The sequence below is a fragment of the Hevea brasiliensis genome, chromosome 6, assembly GCF_030052815.1.
Source record: "Hevea brasiliensis isolate MT/VB/25A 57/8 chromosome 6, ASM3005281v1, whole genome shotgun sequence".
NCBI classification, from domain to species: domain Eukaryota; kingdom Viridiplantae; phylum Streptophyta; class Magnoliopsida; order Malpighiales; family Euphorbiaceae; genus Hevea; species Hevea brasiliensis.
In genome coordinates this window covers 106,124,276-106,139,897 of record NC_079498.1, presented here as the reverse complement: position 1 = coordinate 106,139,897, position 15,622 = coordinate 106,124,276, and the positions used below count along the sequence as shown (strand labels likewise).

General features: G+C 32.3%; 2 protein-coding genes and 1 long non-coding RNA gene across 7 annotated transcripts; 2 read left to right on the top strand and 1 right to left on the bottom strand.

Annotated features, from left to right (window-relative positions):
- The first annotated feature begins 2,252 nt into the window (after positions 1-2,252).
- LOC110648652 (uncharacterized) lies at positions 2,253-6,945 on the top strand. 5 transcript variants are annotated; one of them, XR_002493613.2, is made up of 4 exons: positions 2,253-2,413; positions 2,564-2,797; positions 6,321-6,690; positions 6,894-6,945. XR_002493613.2 is itself a non-coding variant. In XM_021802954.2 (4 exons), exons 1-4 carry the CDS (start codon positions 2,368-2,370, stop codon positions 6,638-6,640), a joined length of 567 nt encoding a protein of 188 aa, XP_021658646.2. In that variant the 5' UTR covers positions 2,253-2,367; the 3' UTR covers positions 6,641-6,945. The 5 variants fall into 5 exon arrangements, 4 of the variants coding, with proteins under 4 accessions (XP_021658646.2, XP_021658644.2, XP_021658648.2 ...); XM_021802954.2 differs by having other exon boundaries at positions 2,564-2,606; positions 2,640-2,797; positions 6,321-6,945; XM_021802956.2 differs by having other exon boundaries at positions 2,264-2,413; positions 2,569-2,606; positions 2,640-2,797; positions 6,321-6,945.
- A 1,903-nt stretch (positions 6,946-8,848) lies between these two features.
- LOC131180903 (uncharacterized) lies at positions 8,849-10,137 on the bottom strand. Its single transcript, XR_009149578.1, has 2 exons — positions 9,991-10,137; positions 8,849-9,508 (listed from the first exon to the last, which is right to left on the bottom strand). It is a non-coding gene; the product is annotated as an uncharacterized LOC131180903 (long non-coding RNA).
- On the top strand, positions 9,321-14,821 carry LOC110648648 (3-epi-6-deoxocathasterone 23-monooxygenase CYP90D1). Its single transcript, XM_021802945.2, has 8 exons — positions 9,321-9,532; positions 9,876-10,200; positions 10,731-10,880; positions 10,975-11,244; positions 12,213-12,302; positions 12,385-12,570; positions 12,727-12,848; positions 14,337-14,821. The coding sequence occupies exons 1-8, from the start codon at positions 9,321-9,323 to the stop codon at positions 14,431-14,433; spliced, it is 1,452 nt and encodes a 483-aa protein (XP_021658637.1). The 3' UTR covers positions 14,434-14,821.
- The last annotated feature ends 801 nt before the right edge of the window (positions 14,822-15,622 follow it).

The following is a 15,622-nucleotide window of genomic DNA, read 5'->3' as shown; positions in this document are numbered from 1 at the left end:
GGACATGCCTGTAATTACACCTGGCTGCTAATTCGGTTTGGCCCGGTTTTGTGTTGGAACATGAGGTTCTGGTTCGGCCTGGTTTTAATTTAATTCAACAGTCGATTTTTTTTTTTTAATGAAAAAATCGGTTGTCGGCTCGAATGGGATCAAATCAATTGGTTTTAGTTTTGATCTGATTGAAGAGGGGAGGGGAAAAGGTTCAGTTTTGGTTGGGTATCGGTCTGAATTTAGTTCAGTTTCAGGCCCAAATCAGATTGTGGCGAGGCCTGCCTGTAATGGTAAATTTTGTCCCCCAGCAGCCTGCTTCATCTTTCCACCAACATAAAAGCAAGCACCAACGCACTTTAGGCCGGTTGCACTATTCATGCTTCTCCTGGGTATCGTGTTTAAGCATGTATTCTTCAGTATTTGTTTTCTTAATCAACCTCACTAACCATGATAACAGCATGAATGGGGCTGTGGCCTGTGAGATCGAATTACTTTGTGCTCTGGGTACTATGTAGCCTTATTATGGTTTTGTTGTTATTCGCTTATTGATACTATTTCAAGTGAGATTTAAAAAAAAAAATTCAAGAATTTATTTATTTTTTTTAATTTATAGTTTTGGCAATGGTGGGATAGAGGATTTTCAAGTGAGAATTCATGGATTTGTCACAAAATTTCCAATTACTTTAATAAAAAGACATCCTTTATTCCTCTGGTTTAATATTATAAAAACGGTGTCAGGTGGTTTATTTTTTTCCTAAAGTTAAATTTGTGACAAAGGAGTATTTATATTTTTAAAGTTAGAAATGATAATAGGTTAGATTTTTGTGAGTGCTCCATTCGAGGGGTGGCAATTCTAGTTGATGGATTGTGTTACACGAATACGATTAAGATCTACATGAATATGATACAATTAACATGACATAATTAATAAATCGTATTAAAAATTTAAACATAAATACGAGACTTCGATTAATATTAAATTGTATTAGGTGTATTAAACACGACACAATCCATTTAACACAAAGTAACCCATTTAATACGGTTTGACACTATTTAACTCATTTAACACGCTATCATGGGTCATAGTGGGTCAAATAGGTTAGTGGATCACGAGTCAACATGTGAAACGAATATTAAATCGTGTCATAAATGTATCAAGTCGAGTTAGCGAGTTAACCCATGACATGACACGATTATAACCGTGTCATAAATAGGTCGATACGAATTCGACACGAATAAGTCTAACCCAAATCCTATATTTTCGTGTCGTGTTCGCGAGTCGTGTCCAAAATTATCACCCATATTCCATCTGATTGTACTTTAATAGGATAATTTGAGTAATATATAATCGAATTTAGGATGAGTTCGAGTTTAAAAAATAATATCTTTGACATGTTTAAATTCATGTTGAATTTTATATGTTAAGTATTCGCTAACTGAAGTTATTTACATAAATATTGAATTAAATATAAAAAAAATATATATTTTTTATAATAATATCTAAAATTATTTTTTATATAATTTATTAATTAAAATATATAAAATTAAATGATAATAATCAGGTTCTCAACAATTTAAATAATTGATAATAAATTTTATTTAAATTTGAAACTTTCAAATTTTAAAAATATTAATTAATTTCAACTTTTAAGTAAGTGATTTTCATAAGTACCTTTTAAGTCTTTTACTACTGTTATTGTGACATTAAATATTTAATTAAAATTCATTTTAATTAAAATATGAGTCCCATTTAAAATACAAAATAAGAAAATTCCTCTTTCGTCCTTCCCCTTTTGATTCTGCTTGCTTTGAAAAATCCTTCCCATCTCCCCACTCACTTTGACTTAAAAATGTGCAAATCCACAAAATACTTTTTTCAGTTTTATAATTTAGGTTCACAGTTAAAATTGTGGTTTTTTGAAAAGTTTTAAATATTATTAAAAAAATAATTGAAAAATATTTAATCATTAAAAATATAATAGATTTAATTTAAATTAATTATTATTTTTAAGTAACATATTTTAAAAATATTAAATAAATCCTATATTTCAGCAGAGCCGAATGCATGCATGATAAAGAAAATTAAATAATTTTTTTAAAAAAACTAAGTATTTAAAGAAAAAAATTAAAAATTATTAATGAAGTGTATTTTTAAGATCCTTAAAAAGCGTACCTATTTTTGACAAAATTATTCTTAGGTCTCAAGTTGAAAAAACTTAAACTTTGAGGTACTTTTTTTTATAATTTTTGTTATAAATAAAATGGAAACTCTTTCCTATGAGCAGCGAGAATAGCAAGTAGAAGTGGCAGTGTCGGAGAGTAGAGAGAAGAAATCAATCAAGTGCTCGAGAGAGACGGACGAAATCTTATAGCATAATGAGCGAAGAAGGTCCAAAGCTCTACGCTGACAAGCCCAAGAAAGGTAAGAACTCACTCTTACTTGGTCTTTTTGATTTGACATAAGAAAAATCAGTTTCTTTTTCCCTCAACTATCTCCAAGATTGGTTTTCTTCTCTTCGATCATTGTTTGGTGGTGGGGTTTGGCTGTTGACTTCTTTTCTTGCAATATCAGCGCAGCTCAAGCAATTGAACGAGCAACAAAAGGCAAAGGATTTTTCTTCCCCAACGGCTACTAAAGCTACAGCAACGCCATCATCAGCAGCCTCAGCTGCGGCAGCGTCGTACAGTATGGGATCTCAGTCTACGTCTCCTCCTCCTCCTCCTCCTCAACCTCCAAAGGAGTCCTTTTCTAGGCGTTACAAGTTCTTGTGGCCTCTTCTCTTGACTGTCAATCTCACTGTTGGAGGTGATCCTTCTTTTTTAAATGATTATGTTCATGTGAATAAGTATTTATAGGTGTATCTAATGAATTAATGCTTAGAATAATGAAAAGGGTATCAGGGATTTGGAACAGAAGATTTAAAAAAAAAAAAATTATTGCTATTGTTGATTGTGTATTCTAACCCTTCTTGTTAAATTTGTACCAACAAAAGGGTTTTAATTTCTACTGCCATATGCTGAGAATCTCTTGGTTGAGTAAATGTTTCAGTGATTTCATTCTTAGGGATTTTATTTGAATATTTTTTTTTTTGGACTTTGGAGGTGAAAACATTTATCTAGTTATGTACGCGTTTAGTGTGTATCAAATTTTCAAATGCCTGGTATTTTGACATGGTTATTTGGATTTTCTTTCTTGAATACATTCTTCATTTTGTTATTAAAGGGTGACCCAGTGCATAAAGTATCCCACACTTGATTGTATTGCATTTTAAAAATCTCGTTCAGATGAGAGATTGTTTGAGGAAAAAAAAGATCTAATGGATGATCATGTTTAGCATTAAGATGTGTGGGAAAAGTTCAGTTGGCAAATTAAGAAATGATTTCGGCTTACTTGTATGCATTAGCAACGTAGTTTTAATTGAGTACCTCATTGTAATTTCCATTGACAACTGTAACCTGGTGGGAGCTTTGGAGCTTTAGAGATGCTTGAGCGTACTTGGATCTTAGACTTTCAGCAAGAGTGATTCTCTTATGTCTAAAAGCATTAGTATGTGGATGATATCAATGTTTCAAAACACATCAGATAGTCCTTGGTTCACAGCATTGATATATATTGGACTTGGAGAATGGTTTTCCGTCATGGTGAAATTCCAATCATATTATGTCTATAAAATGTGTTTTCTCTTACTTGTCTCATGCCATTTACCCTCTTTTCTGGCAGTTTGAGGCCCTTCCATTTCAGGGGTTTTACATTTATAGTTGTGCAACACTTGAAAATCATTTGATTAGCTTGCAAATGAAGTTTTGAGAAATGATTCAAAAAATTGATATTGTAAATATGCTTGAAAAATTGGTGAAAGCCTATGTAATGTGTGCTCAAATCTTTGAGTTAGGCCATCTTTATGCATTCAGATAATCTAATTGTCATGCCTTGGAACCATTATACAGGGCTAAATCTAAAAATTGTCTTTTTTTTTTTTGGGGCTTCCATTTAACATGGCCCAAGGGCATGTGTTTTCAATTCAGATTAACATGTCACTTCACTAAAACAGAAAGTTGAGGAAGCATCTTGAAAAGCATTTAGCTGTAGTGAGAACGTGTTCTGCCCTTAACTTGGTGTGTGGTCCCATGAAGGAGATACTCTGCTGGAGCATATTGGGGAGGCATTGTGTTGGCTCTTCAAACTGAAGAACTATCACAAGGATCCAGCATATAAACGTTTATGTCTCTAAGGTGTGATGTAGGAGACCAAATGTGGGCATATGGTAAAAGATATAGATTGCAATTTTCTTTATTTTGTAGCTTAGAACCTATAACCTTTTCGTGCTAATGATCTGAGACAGGTGCATTTGTCAGGCTTATTTGGGGTTCTTCCACTGGAGCCAGTTTTATCTATAGGATTGGTGTCCATGTGGTAGCCTAAATTCAAATAAGCTCGAGGAAGAAGTATAGGAAAGGACTCTTATGTCTTCTTTTCTTTTCTTTTCTTTTTTTTTTTTCTCTGGATTCATCTGAATTATTGATATTGGAATCTCTTTTGGCTTAAACTTCCTTTCAGTTTCCAGGGGTGTTAACAGTCCTTTCGATTTTGATCCTCTCATGACTATGTTCAGCCTTAACCTACCATTATTTGATGTCATTGGGACATTTAAAAGTTTGTGAAGTACCCTTGTCGGACTGATGTGAATGGTTATTATGATATGAGATGTGTTTCTAGTGCCTTTACTGTTGCACGTGCCAAGTGGATGGTTGTTATTGAAAGAATACTGGAAGAAACTTTATACCACTGTCTTACTCAAAATATTAACAAAAGACTCTACTTATAGTAGTATCATACTTGTGTTTGTTGCACAAAATTAGCACCATTGACTAATGAATAAAAAGATCTCTAAAATTTCTCAACAAATTATACCCACAATCACATGCTTATGGAACTAACTCAAAATAAATAAATAAAAAATCATTAACAAATAAAGATTTGGTCAGTCCATAGTTGAATTAACTCCAACACTAAGGGGATGTCCAATATCATATCCGTTTATTTTGCCTATTGAATTATCTATGCATGATATGCTGGGATGAAAACTTTTTACTTTAATATTTGATTGATATGTGCCCTTGTATTCTTTTGGGAATAAATGGACAAAATTTTGCTGTGGTGCAGCCCTCCTGTTCTTGAATGCTCTTCCATATGACATGATGCGAACTTATTCAATGTTTCTTACTGATAAGTTCTCTTTGATTCTATATTTAAGAAATTTATTTGCTTGAGAGTGGGTGTAAGTCGCCTTTTTAAGCCATTGAGTGAGACATCTTTGGTTATTATTGTTTATGAGCTGTCGCACCCATGAAACAGACATAGAAGGCCTTGATAGAATGCAGCATATTAGATAAAGGAAAAGGAATAGGTTTTTGTTTGTTTTGGAAAGTATTGAATTTGTTGGTACAGAACATCTTTCTCCCTTTCCTGTACAAATGGCAGTGACAGGAGCTTCTAGAAGTGTTTCCAATGTTATTTAAAGAACTGACAATGATTTATGTCTCATAACAAAGGACAAAATCTGGTGGCATTTTTTTATCCATCAAAGGTCCAATTAGATATCTGTGACACACTGAAAAGTAGCGATATGTCTTTAAATTCTTGTCACAATAAGCAATCCTTTGCCTTAAATATCCCTTGAGGATATTATAATACACCACTGTAGCACTGTGAAGTGGTTATCATTTATGAAGTTACAATGATGGAATACTCCAACTTCTATCAAGAACCTCTACTCATACTCTGCCCCCCCTAACTACTTGATCCAAGCCTGGTACAATGTGTATATCTTTTTGATATCATATCTACCAATGTTAATCTTTTTTCACCCCTTTTTTCCTCCACTAATTAATCATATAACTAGTTACTAAATGGAACAAGAAATTATAGGCTTCAAGATTGTTTATATCATTATGTTGAGATGGAGATGATTCATTATGTGCCAACAAAGCTATTGTGGTTCTGTGGTCGTATTGATGAGCACTAGTGGATATTATTACTTATTAGATTGTCTTCCCTTGAGTGATAGTGGCAACCAATTGCGATTATTCCTTTTCAGCGCTTGTTTAGCAATTGGTCTATAAACAACTTATTTGAGAGGTGATTATATGTTTTGCTCTAGTCCAGGTGTCCGGCCCTTTTTGCTTTGCCTGTTTTCAATGTTTTAAGAGTTATATTTGTGGATTTGCAGTTTGCACTGTTTTTTGAAGCTTTTCAACTAAATTCTGACATAAAACTTAGTGATTACGCATTTCTTCCTGATGGACTCATGGTCTATGTAAATTTGCAGCTTACTTATTCATGAGAACAAAGAAAAAAGATACAGACCTAGAGGAAGAAGTATCGACCAATGTCTCCTCCTCTCCAGTTTCATCCACCCCTACCACAACTACAACAGTTTCTGAGAAGCCCATTTCATTGCCCACAGTTTCAGAACCTGTGAAGCCGCACGAACCTATCCCAGAGAACCAACAGCGTGAACTGTACAAGTGGATTTTGGAAGAGAAAAGAAAGGTCAAAGCAAAAGATCCACAAGAGAAGAAGCGCATCGATGAAGAGAAAGCTATTCTTAAACAGTTCATTCGAGCAAAATCCATCCCAAGAATTTAGTTGATTATGCTCTTATTTCAACCTGAGATCAGCTGAATTTTCTTTGATCAGTTAAGAAGTTTGAATTCTGCAATTATTGAATTTCAATGCATATACTGTCTTCTCCTAATTGTTTGATTCTCGGTTGAGATCTTTAGAATTTGTGATTGCTGTTGCTTTGTTTTAGATATAAGGGTGATGTTTTTGTCGTCTGGAAGATTCTTATTGACCATAAACTTGCTGATTGTATTTGGCTTTGTATGTTTCACTGCAGACTGCAATATGAGGAGTACCTGACTGACCTATGGGCCAGCAGTTGAATACCACTCTGATCTGCAATTTTAGTTTTCCAAATGTTTTCTACACAATTAAAACAACCATCTACACAAGTTCTTGTTTCTCTCTCTACCTTTATCATCTTTTCAACTAATGTTTGGAGTTTTCTTGCTAATGCTCCTTCACATTCTATCTGATGATGGGTCTTAAAAAACTAGATTAACTCACTCTTTGCTGTCATTTTTGTCATATTAGCATCAGTTGGCTAACATCATTTTCAGGGAAAGATTAGATTTAATCTAATTTGCTGTCCAATTAGAGAAATTAGAAACGGAACATATTCTCCAACTTTTATGTTGAGGAGATTCACATGGTGACATGGGCCTAATGAAAGCTTGCACAATTTCCAAAGGGGATGTGGACACGGCCAATATGCATGCTGAGAGTACCCACAACATGCAAGGTTCCAAAATCAAACCAAATGCAACAACCAACTGGATTGGTTTCCAACCCAAAGTTATTATCCTTATTTTATGTCATGAAATATTACAAAATATGGAATACACCCCAGAGTACAGAAGCCCTAAACTCCAAACTTCTCAACAAAAGAATTTAGAAACACATCCAATATATTCTCTAAGATTCTTGGAGATATAGAAAGAGTTAACAAATGAACTTAAAAAAATGAACATATGAGAGAGAGAGAGAGAGAGAGAGAGAGAGAGAGAGAGAGAGAGCCGAAGGTCTAATGCAATTATGATAATTGATTAAAGTATTTATTTTGTTAAAAAGATACTTAATCATAAGTTGGGTAGTTTGAATAAAGAGCTAAAGGGCAGCTAAGGAATGGACCTTAACAATTAAAAAATATATTGCAATCAAAGAATGGGCCACATAGAGTGCCACATTATTTGACAACAGTCAAAGAGAGAGATTTTGAAAGTTAAAAGATTAGATTAATTAATAAACTTTTCCCCAAAAGAGATGGCTTTTATTTCCATTCTTTCTTTTTACATCCGAATGGACATTCCTACCCATCCTCAAATCACATTACACAAAACAAATTCAAGGGTAATAATGACTGCCCATTTCTTTGTTCATCACACCAAGTAGGGTTGAAGGGGCTGGCTCACATAAACATTAGTATTTTTGGTTAAAAAGAGGCACCCACATGTGGCCTCTCCCATATAAAATGAGAGGGAAGGATGGGAATGAAAGTAACATGAGAGGTTGGCCTATCGTTTGTGTGTGTGTGTGTGAGGATTGGGTGATAATTTCAGTGCAGAGAGAGAGAGAGAGCGAAAGAGAGAGAGAGAGAGGGACAAAAGTAGAGGCAAAGATGATGATGAAGAATGTGGTTGGACTTATTGAGTCTCACATGAATGCACGAGGTCACCAGCTGCGCCTGCAGCTGCAAGGAGAGGGTCGCCTCCAGCCACTGTGCCACGAGACAATCATGGACTTGTGGGGACTTGTATACCTATACCTCTTATTATATACACCCACACACATACATATTTTATACATATGTGATATACCCATTTAGATTTTGTACCTTAATTAATTATTTATTTTATCATATCACTAATCATAATTTGATCCATGCTTGCCACCCTAATTTTGACTTGCCACCCAATTAACAAACCCTATATCTAGCAAACATTATTTCATGTTGTTCCAGAAATGCCTTAAGTCTTCATTTTCAGCTTTGCAGCATTTTTTGCAAAATGGGAAAGGTGATTTTCTTGGTTTTCTCTTTCAAAACTTTTCTGTGAAAACTACTTATTATTATTATTATTTTAAAAATCATCAAAATATATGACATTAAATTATTAATATAATCATATATAATAATGATTTTCATCAATCTCATCTCAAATTAATAAGAAAAAATTAGTAATTTATACATTTCATATAAAATCTTCTTCATTTTCAATCAAGTAATTAAGCTGCTAATTAAATTATACCATTCATTAATTTCACACACAATATGTAATGATTTTCCTTACAAAGAAAAGGTTTAGTTGGGTCAGGCCACAAACAAACCCGACCCGACTCAACCCAATGCAGTGAATCCATGTATATATATATAACCTTCTAAGACAAAACTGCTAATAATAACTTATTATATGGATCTCCCAACACAAAATATTCTCTCTTACATATATATACATATATTAACTTAAGCTTCCTTCAACCTTATATTCTCTCCCCATCTCTCCCCTCTCTCTCTCTGTCTCTACCACACGCGTGCACGTACATGCATATATATTCAAATTTTTACATCTTAAATAATGTCATGATCGTCCTATAGTCACCATGATTAAGCACATTTAAGCGAAGCAAATATATATAGAGAGAGAGAAAGAGAGAGAGAGAGAGAGAGAGCGTGTGCGTTGTCGTGCGGGCAAGAGGAGGATCCATAATGGACAATTTATTGTGGATTGTATTAGCAATCTTGTTGTCTTCCATAATCCTGTACAGGAACAGGAGGTTTAGCATCATCAGATCATCTAAGTACAAAACCCCACTTCCTTTAGGCACTCTTGGATGGCCTTTTCTCGGAGAAACTCTCGAGTTCATTTCCTGTGCTTACTCAGACCGCCCTGAAAGCTTCATGGATAAACGTCGCCGCATGTAAGTATCTATCTATCTATATATATCATTAATACATTTATTAATCCTAGATGATACAGCTTAGCAACTCTTGTTTTTCATTAATGAATTTGCTGATATACACGTGTATATATATATATATATATGTCATGCTAATCTAAGATTAAGGGTTTCATTAGTTACCATGTACTTATTTGAAAGTTTGGTTTATTAGCAAGTAATTAATATCTGAACCACAACAAAAGAAGGGCTAAAGGGGAAGCTTCAAAGCTCATCAGTTTTTCTTTTTTCAGGGTTTTCCAGGAAACTCTATATGCCTGCAGAAAATAGAAGATGATGAAGAGATTTTTTTTTTTTTTGGCAGGTATGGGAAGGTGTTCAAGTCGCACATATTTGGAAGTCCTACTATAGTATCAACAGATGCAGAAGTGAGCAAATTTATACTACAAAGTGATGCAAAGATCTTTGTACCATCTTACCCGAAATCTCTCACAGAGTTGATGGGAAAATCCTCCATTTTGCTCATCAATGGGAGCTTGCAGAAGAGAATACATGGCCTGATAGGAGCCTTCTTCAAATCCACTCATCTCAAAGCTCAAATCACTAGAGACATGCGAGTTTATGTTCAAGAATCAATGAAGAAATGGAGAGATGACCACCCCATATGCATACAAGACGAAACCAAAAATGTTAGTGCTCTATCTCTCTGTGACTCTTTGTTTTCTTCTGTTTGTGTGGTTTTAGTAGAGAGTGAATTCTCTCCTTGGAGTTTGAAACCTATCTTTTCTATTACTTTCTTCTAAGTTCTAAGATGAATTCCCTTTTCTTTATTTCTGGGAAGAAGAGAAGAGCTCCATTTTAGACATAAGAAAAAACAAAAGATCTATGTCATCTATCTTAAACCTATCTCTGGCTTCTTCTTCGTCTAAGCTTTCACATGTTCCATGAGAAAGTTATACTAATTAGAGCTTCAATGGACACTATATATCGATAGAATTTCTCTCTCCTTTCCCACTGTCGCTCACTATAGTGAAAGAAATCATTGATGTTTGAATTTTATCTCTGGCTTCTACTTAAGTTAGAAGTGATTTTGCTGGAAAGTAGTGGAGTATGTGGTTCATAATAATTTCGCATGAAATCATTTTGTCTACAAAATAATTATTATCTTATAGCTTCTTTCTGAAAGTTACTAAGAAATACCCTCCTTTTTTGTCTCCAGATTGCCTTTCAAGTCCTAGTCAAGGCATTGATCAGTTTGGATCCTGGTGAAGAAATGGAGTCTCTAAAGAAACAGTTCCAAGAATTTATCTCTGGTCTCATGTCTCTACCCATAAATATCCCTGGAACTCAACTTTATCGCTCTTTACAGGCAAGTTAAAAACCTCCTCACTTAACATATATTATATTGGACTTGTAATAATTCAGTAGCCAATGATAAATAAACTTTCTATAAATGGTTTCAGGCCAAGAAGAAAATGGTGAAGTTGGTGCAAAAAATTATTCAATCTAAAAGGGTTCATGATCATCATCATGGTGGTGGTGGTGGCATCTCAATAGTACCTAAGGATGTGGTAGATGTTCTGCTTAACGATGCCAGTGAACAATTTACCCACGAACTAATAGCTGATAACATAATTGATATGATGATTCCTGGGGAGGATTCTGTGCCAGTTCTTATGACATTAGCCATAAAATACCTTTCAGATTGCCCTGCTGCCTTGCAACAGTTAACAGTAAGTTCATTCTTCTCTCTTCCAATTTGGAATTATTAGCAAAAATTAATTAATTCATAACACTTAATCAATTAGTCTAAATTAAATGTGGATAGTCGGCCATCTATCTGCAAGATCCTCTTTGACTAGTACAAATTTATAAATTAACGTACACATATTTTTGTTTTGGACATGAGACTATTCTATATTGATTAATTTTACTTGCAACCATGTCATTTTCAGTCTTCTTATCCTTCCAGGCTGAGAATTTTCCTTTCACTTGAATAGTTGCATTCATAGCTCTCATAGGCACAAGTGGAGTACTGAAATAAGCACATCTACTAGGGTTTTGCCCACACTACTACTGTACTTATGTTTATGGTTATGGCCAGTATGTGTCCTCATTAGAGGAACAAACAAACATATTCCCATCCCCAATAGAATATCTTCCCTCTATGGTATGTAATATCAAAATAATAATAATAATAATAATAATAATAATAATATCTTTCAAATCTTATTGTTTGCTAGGATATATATGATCATAAGGATTATCAGGCAGGATATCTAGCCATTAATAATTAACTTCTTATATTATTATTATTATATGATTAAATACAAACTATTCACTTTAAAAATGAAAAAAAAAATTATTTTTATTAATGAATTATAACTTAATAATATTAAAATAATTTTTAAAATGATGAAATTTTGAATTTGAAACTTTCAAGGCTAAAGATATTTATTAATTTAAGGATTTAAATCAGTGGAAACGTAAAGAAATAGGACTCAAATTATAGTAATTTTAGGGTCAATTTCATTATATTGTTAGGTAAGATATCAATGTCTTTGTGCATTGATCCACGTGTGTGTTGTAACTTTCATTAGGGCTTTTTGTTTTTGTTCATTTCTTTATTTTCTTCTTTCTTGTTTTTTCTTAAGTTTGTTCTTTTCATAATTCACTTTTGAAAATAATTTCTTTCTTTCAGGATGAGAACGTGAAATTGAAAAATCTTAAAGCTCAGCTTGGGGAGCCATTAATTTGGACTGATTACTTATCATTACCATTTACACAGAAGGTAATTAATCAAACAATTAAATCATTATTTACCTCTAAAATAACTAATTAATTAATTAATTGTTTATCTTTTATTTGAACAGGTGATCACAGAAACCTTAAGAATGGGAAACATCATAGTTGGGGTAATGAGAAAGGCCATGAAGGATATAGAGATAAAAGGGTATTTGATTCCAAAGGGATGGTGTGCTTTTGCATACTTTAGATCAATTCATCTTGATGGAATTCACTATGACTGGCCTTACCAGTTCAATCCATGGAGGTGGCAAGTAAGAACTCATCCTTTCTTACTTTAATTCTGACTAACTCAAGTCATCAACAACTCCACCATCATTGAACTTAAATAATAATTTTATAAAAAAAAATTATTAATTTCTTGTCTTGTTGAGCATCTAATCAACTTGAACGTGTGGGGAGATTCACAGGACAAAGACGCAAGCAGTAGCAACTTCACTCCATTTGGCGGTGGGCAACGATTATGTCCTGGTCTTGACTTGGCTAGGCTTGAAGCTTCCATTTTCTTACACCACTTCGTTACTCAATTTAGGTAAAATTTTATTTGCTCACTTTGGTTAAATAATTCAATTTATTCATCATAATTCAAATGAAAATGAATAAATATGGCATTATTTTTTGAATGAAATTAATTTCTTTATGTAAGTTGTCATGCACTAAACGTACGCTTAGATTTTCCCCACACTTTATAAATATAAGCAAAGACAAAATCATGACATTGCATCAAACTTTCTGCTATTTTTTGAGTAAATCAGTATCTTTTACAAAGCATCATTTCTTCCCTTAGTTGCTTCCAACAAAACCAAACCCACCTTTGCAATTAACCACAAGCAATCAGAACCAGTAAATATATAGTTCCACTTCCACTTTGGTTAATGTATTTTTTTGTCTGTTTACACACCTTTATCTTTACACATATAAGCAAAGATATGAAACTCACAGTCAATCAATCAATCAATCTTCGGTCACCTAGCCACAGCTACACATATTGTTGGCTCAAATTATTACAAAACCAAATCTGCGGAGATCACTTCATATATATATAAATATACATAGCTATTAATTCTACTATGAAGCTTGATGCTCCCCTAGACCTACCTAAGAATGGTGAGTACATTTCCCCACTACATGTTGTTTTCCATGAGCCATTCAAGTTATGGGTCACAGCCAATAGGTAAAATGGATGCAGAGAGATTTTTATTTTTTTTAGCAAGAAATTAAAAGAGTGAAATTCGAATATAGTTCTATCAGTTGAATATTATGCTTTTTAGTCATTAGATTAGATTGCATACATTTAAATTTGAAAACTAAACCAAGTTTTTATATCAATGATATGCCATCTTAATAGTTAGTATTGAATTTTTCAAATTCAATTGTACTGTTTGATTCAAAGATTGATATTTCACTGTCGATTATTAAAGAATTTTAGATATTTTAAAGAATTCGAGAATGATTAATTTGATATTCAATTGAAATACACTTATTGAGGATAAAACAAAGAATTGAGTTGTCAAATATTTTTAAAAGTGATTTGATGATTTAGTGGACAAATAGTAGCTATGCTCCATAAGACAAAATGGAATGGTCAAATTTAGGGCACTGTATGTACATATATAGCCATAGGCAGACAATGAACGTTGACTGGTGATTCTTGAAACCAAAAATTCAAAAACCCTAGCTACTATATAATTGATTAGTCTTTTAAATAGGGTCTTGTAAAGTATCCAAGTTGTATTTTTCTTTATACATACCTTAAAAATTAAAAAATTAAATAAAAATAAAAAAATTTTATTTTATACGTGTATCTCACAACATATCTTATATCTTTAATCAATCAATAACAAATCATATTTAAATAAGAAAAATTTAGTAAAAATACTATATATGTTGGTCTAATTAATAGTATTATATATAAATTATTTATTAAATTAATAGTATAATTAATGATTAAACATGCATTTATTAATTAAAAATTTAAGGGTATAAATTTTGATAATATTTTTGTTTGAATGAATTGCAGTTGGGTGGCTGAGGAAGATACAATTGTAAACTTCCCAACAGTGAGAATGAAGAGAAGAATGCCAATTTGGGTCAAAAGGAGAGAAATAATAATATAAATTAAGATCCTTGAGCACATAAAAACTCTCCAATAAAAAGGTTTTGAAGAAAACTTTGCCCTCACAATGATAGAGAGGAAAGGCCAACTAGAAAAAGACTCAAAGGGCATCAAAATTATATATATTATAATAATGCCATTTGCCACAGTGCACACGTGTGGAGGCATCAACAAGACTGACACAAAATTTGTCATCTTCCATGTAGCTAGGTATTGCAAATATAGACTATAGAATAATATATTATATAATTTCTAGCCATTTTTATCTTTATTTTTTTTTAATCTTAGCATGCACAATTGTAAAAGGTGAGTTGAAGTAGTGGGCATAAATCAATGATTTTGGGTCCCAATGAATAATTAATGTCGTTTTTAGAATGTCTTATGTGGAATTCCTATTGAGTAATTTGAATCCAGCAACCAGCAAATTCACATTTTGAAATTATTTGGATAGCAATGTATGGGCTCCTTTTTTTTCAAAATTTGTGGGTTTTTCGTTTTTATTTTCTATCTTTTTTAAATTTAATAGATATACAATAAGGCAGATACAATTGATGAGCTATATTTAAAGTATACAAGAGTCTATTTAATCAAATTCAATATATTTATCAAAATTAAATTGATTTAAAAAGTATTGAAATCAAAACTAATAAAATAAATTATAAATTTAATATTTTTTATTTTTACAATAAAACGAATTGGGTTCGGTTAGATAATTTGAGTTATTTTTTTTTAATTCTTTTGACTCATGCAACGCTTTTAATTTTTTTTTATTTTAACTCAACTCTTTTTCATGCATATGTTAAATTGAATAATTAAAATTATTGTCATCTATTAATTGAAAAAAATACAATTTAACGCATCTAATTTTAAATTATACTTATTAATAACAAGTTTTTATAAATTCCTTCATACACCATATAAAGTATTTACTTAAAGTAGGTGTTCATGATCCTTTTTCATTGTCTTTAATAAGTATCAGTTCGGGTTATATTTTAAAATAAAAATATATTAATTTATATAATTTTTAACCCATAATCAATGTAATTTAAATGAGAAACATAAAAATTGAGTCGGATTAATACGATTTCATTAGTTTTATCGATTTGAATGATTTCATGTACAATCGTAGGCTATATAACGCCTTCTCTATTTTTATCATAAGGGTAAATAATTATAAATTTAGTAAATAA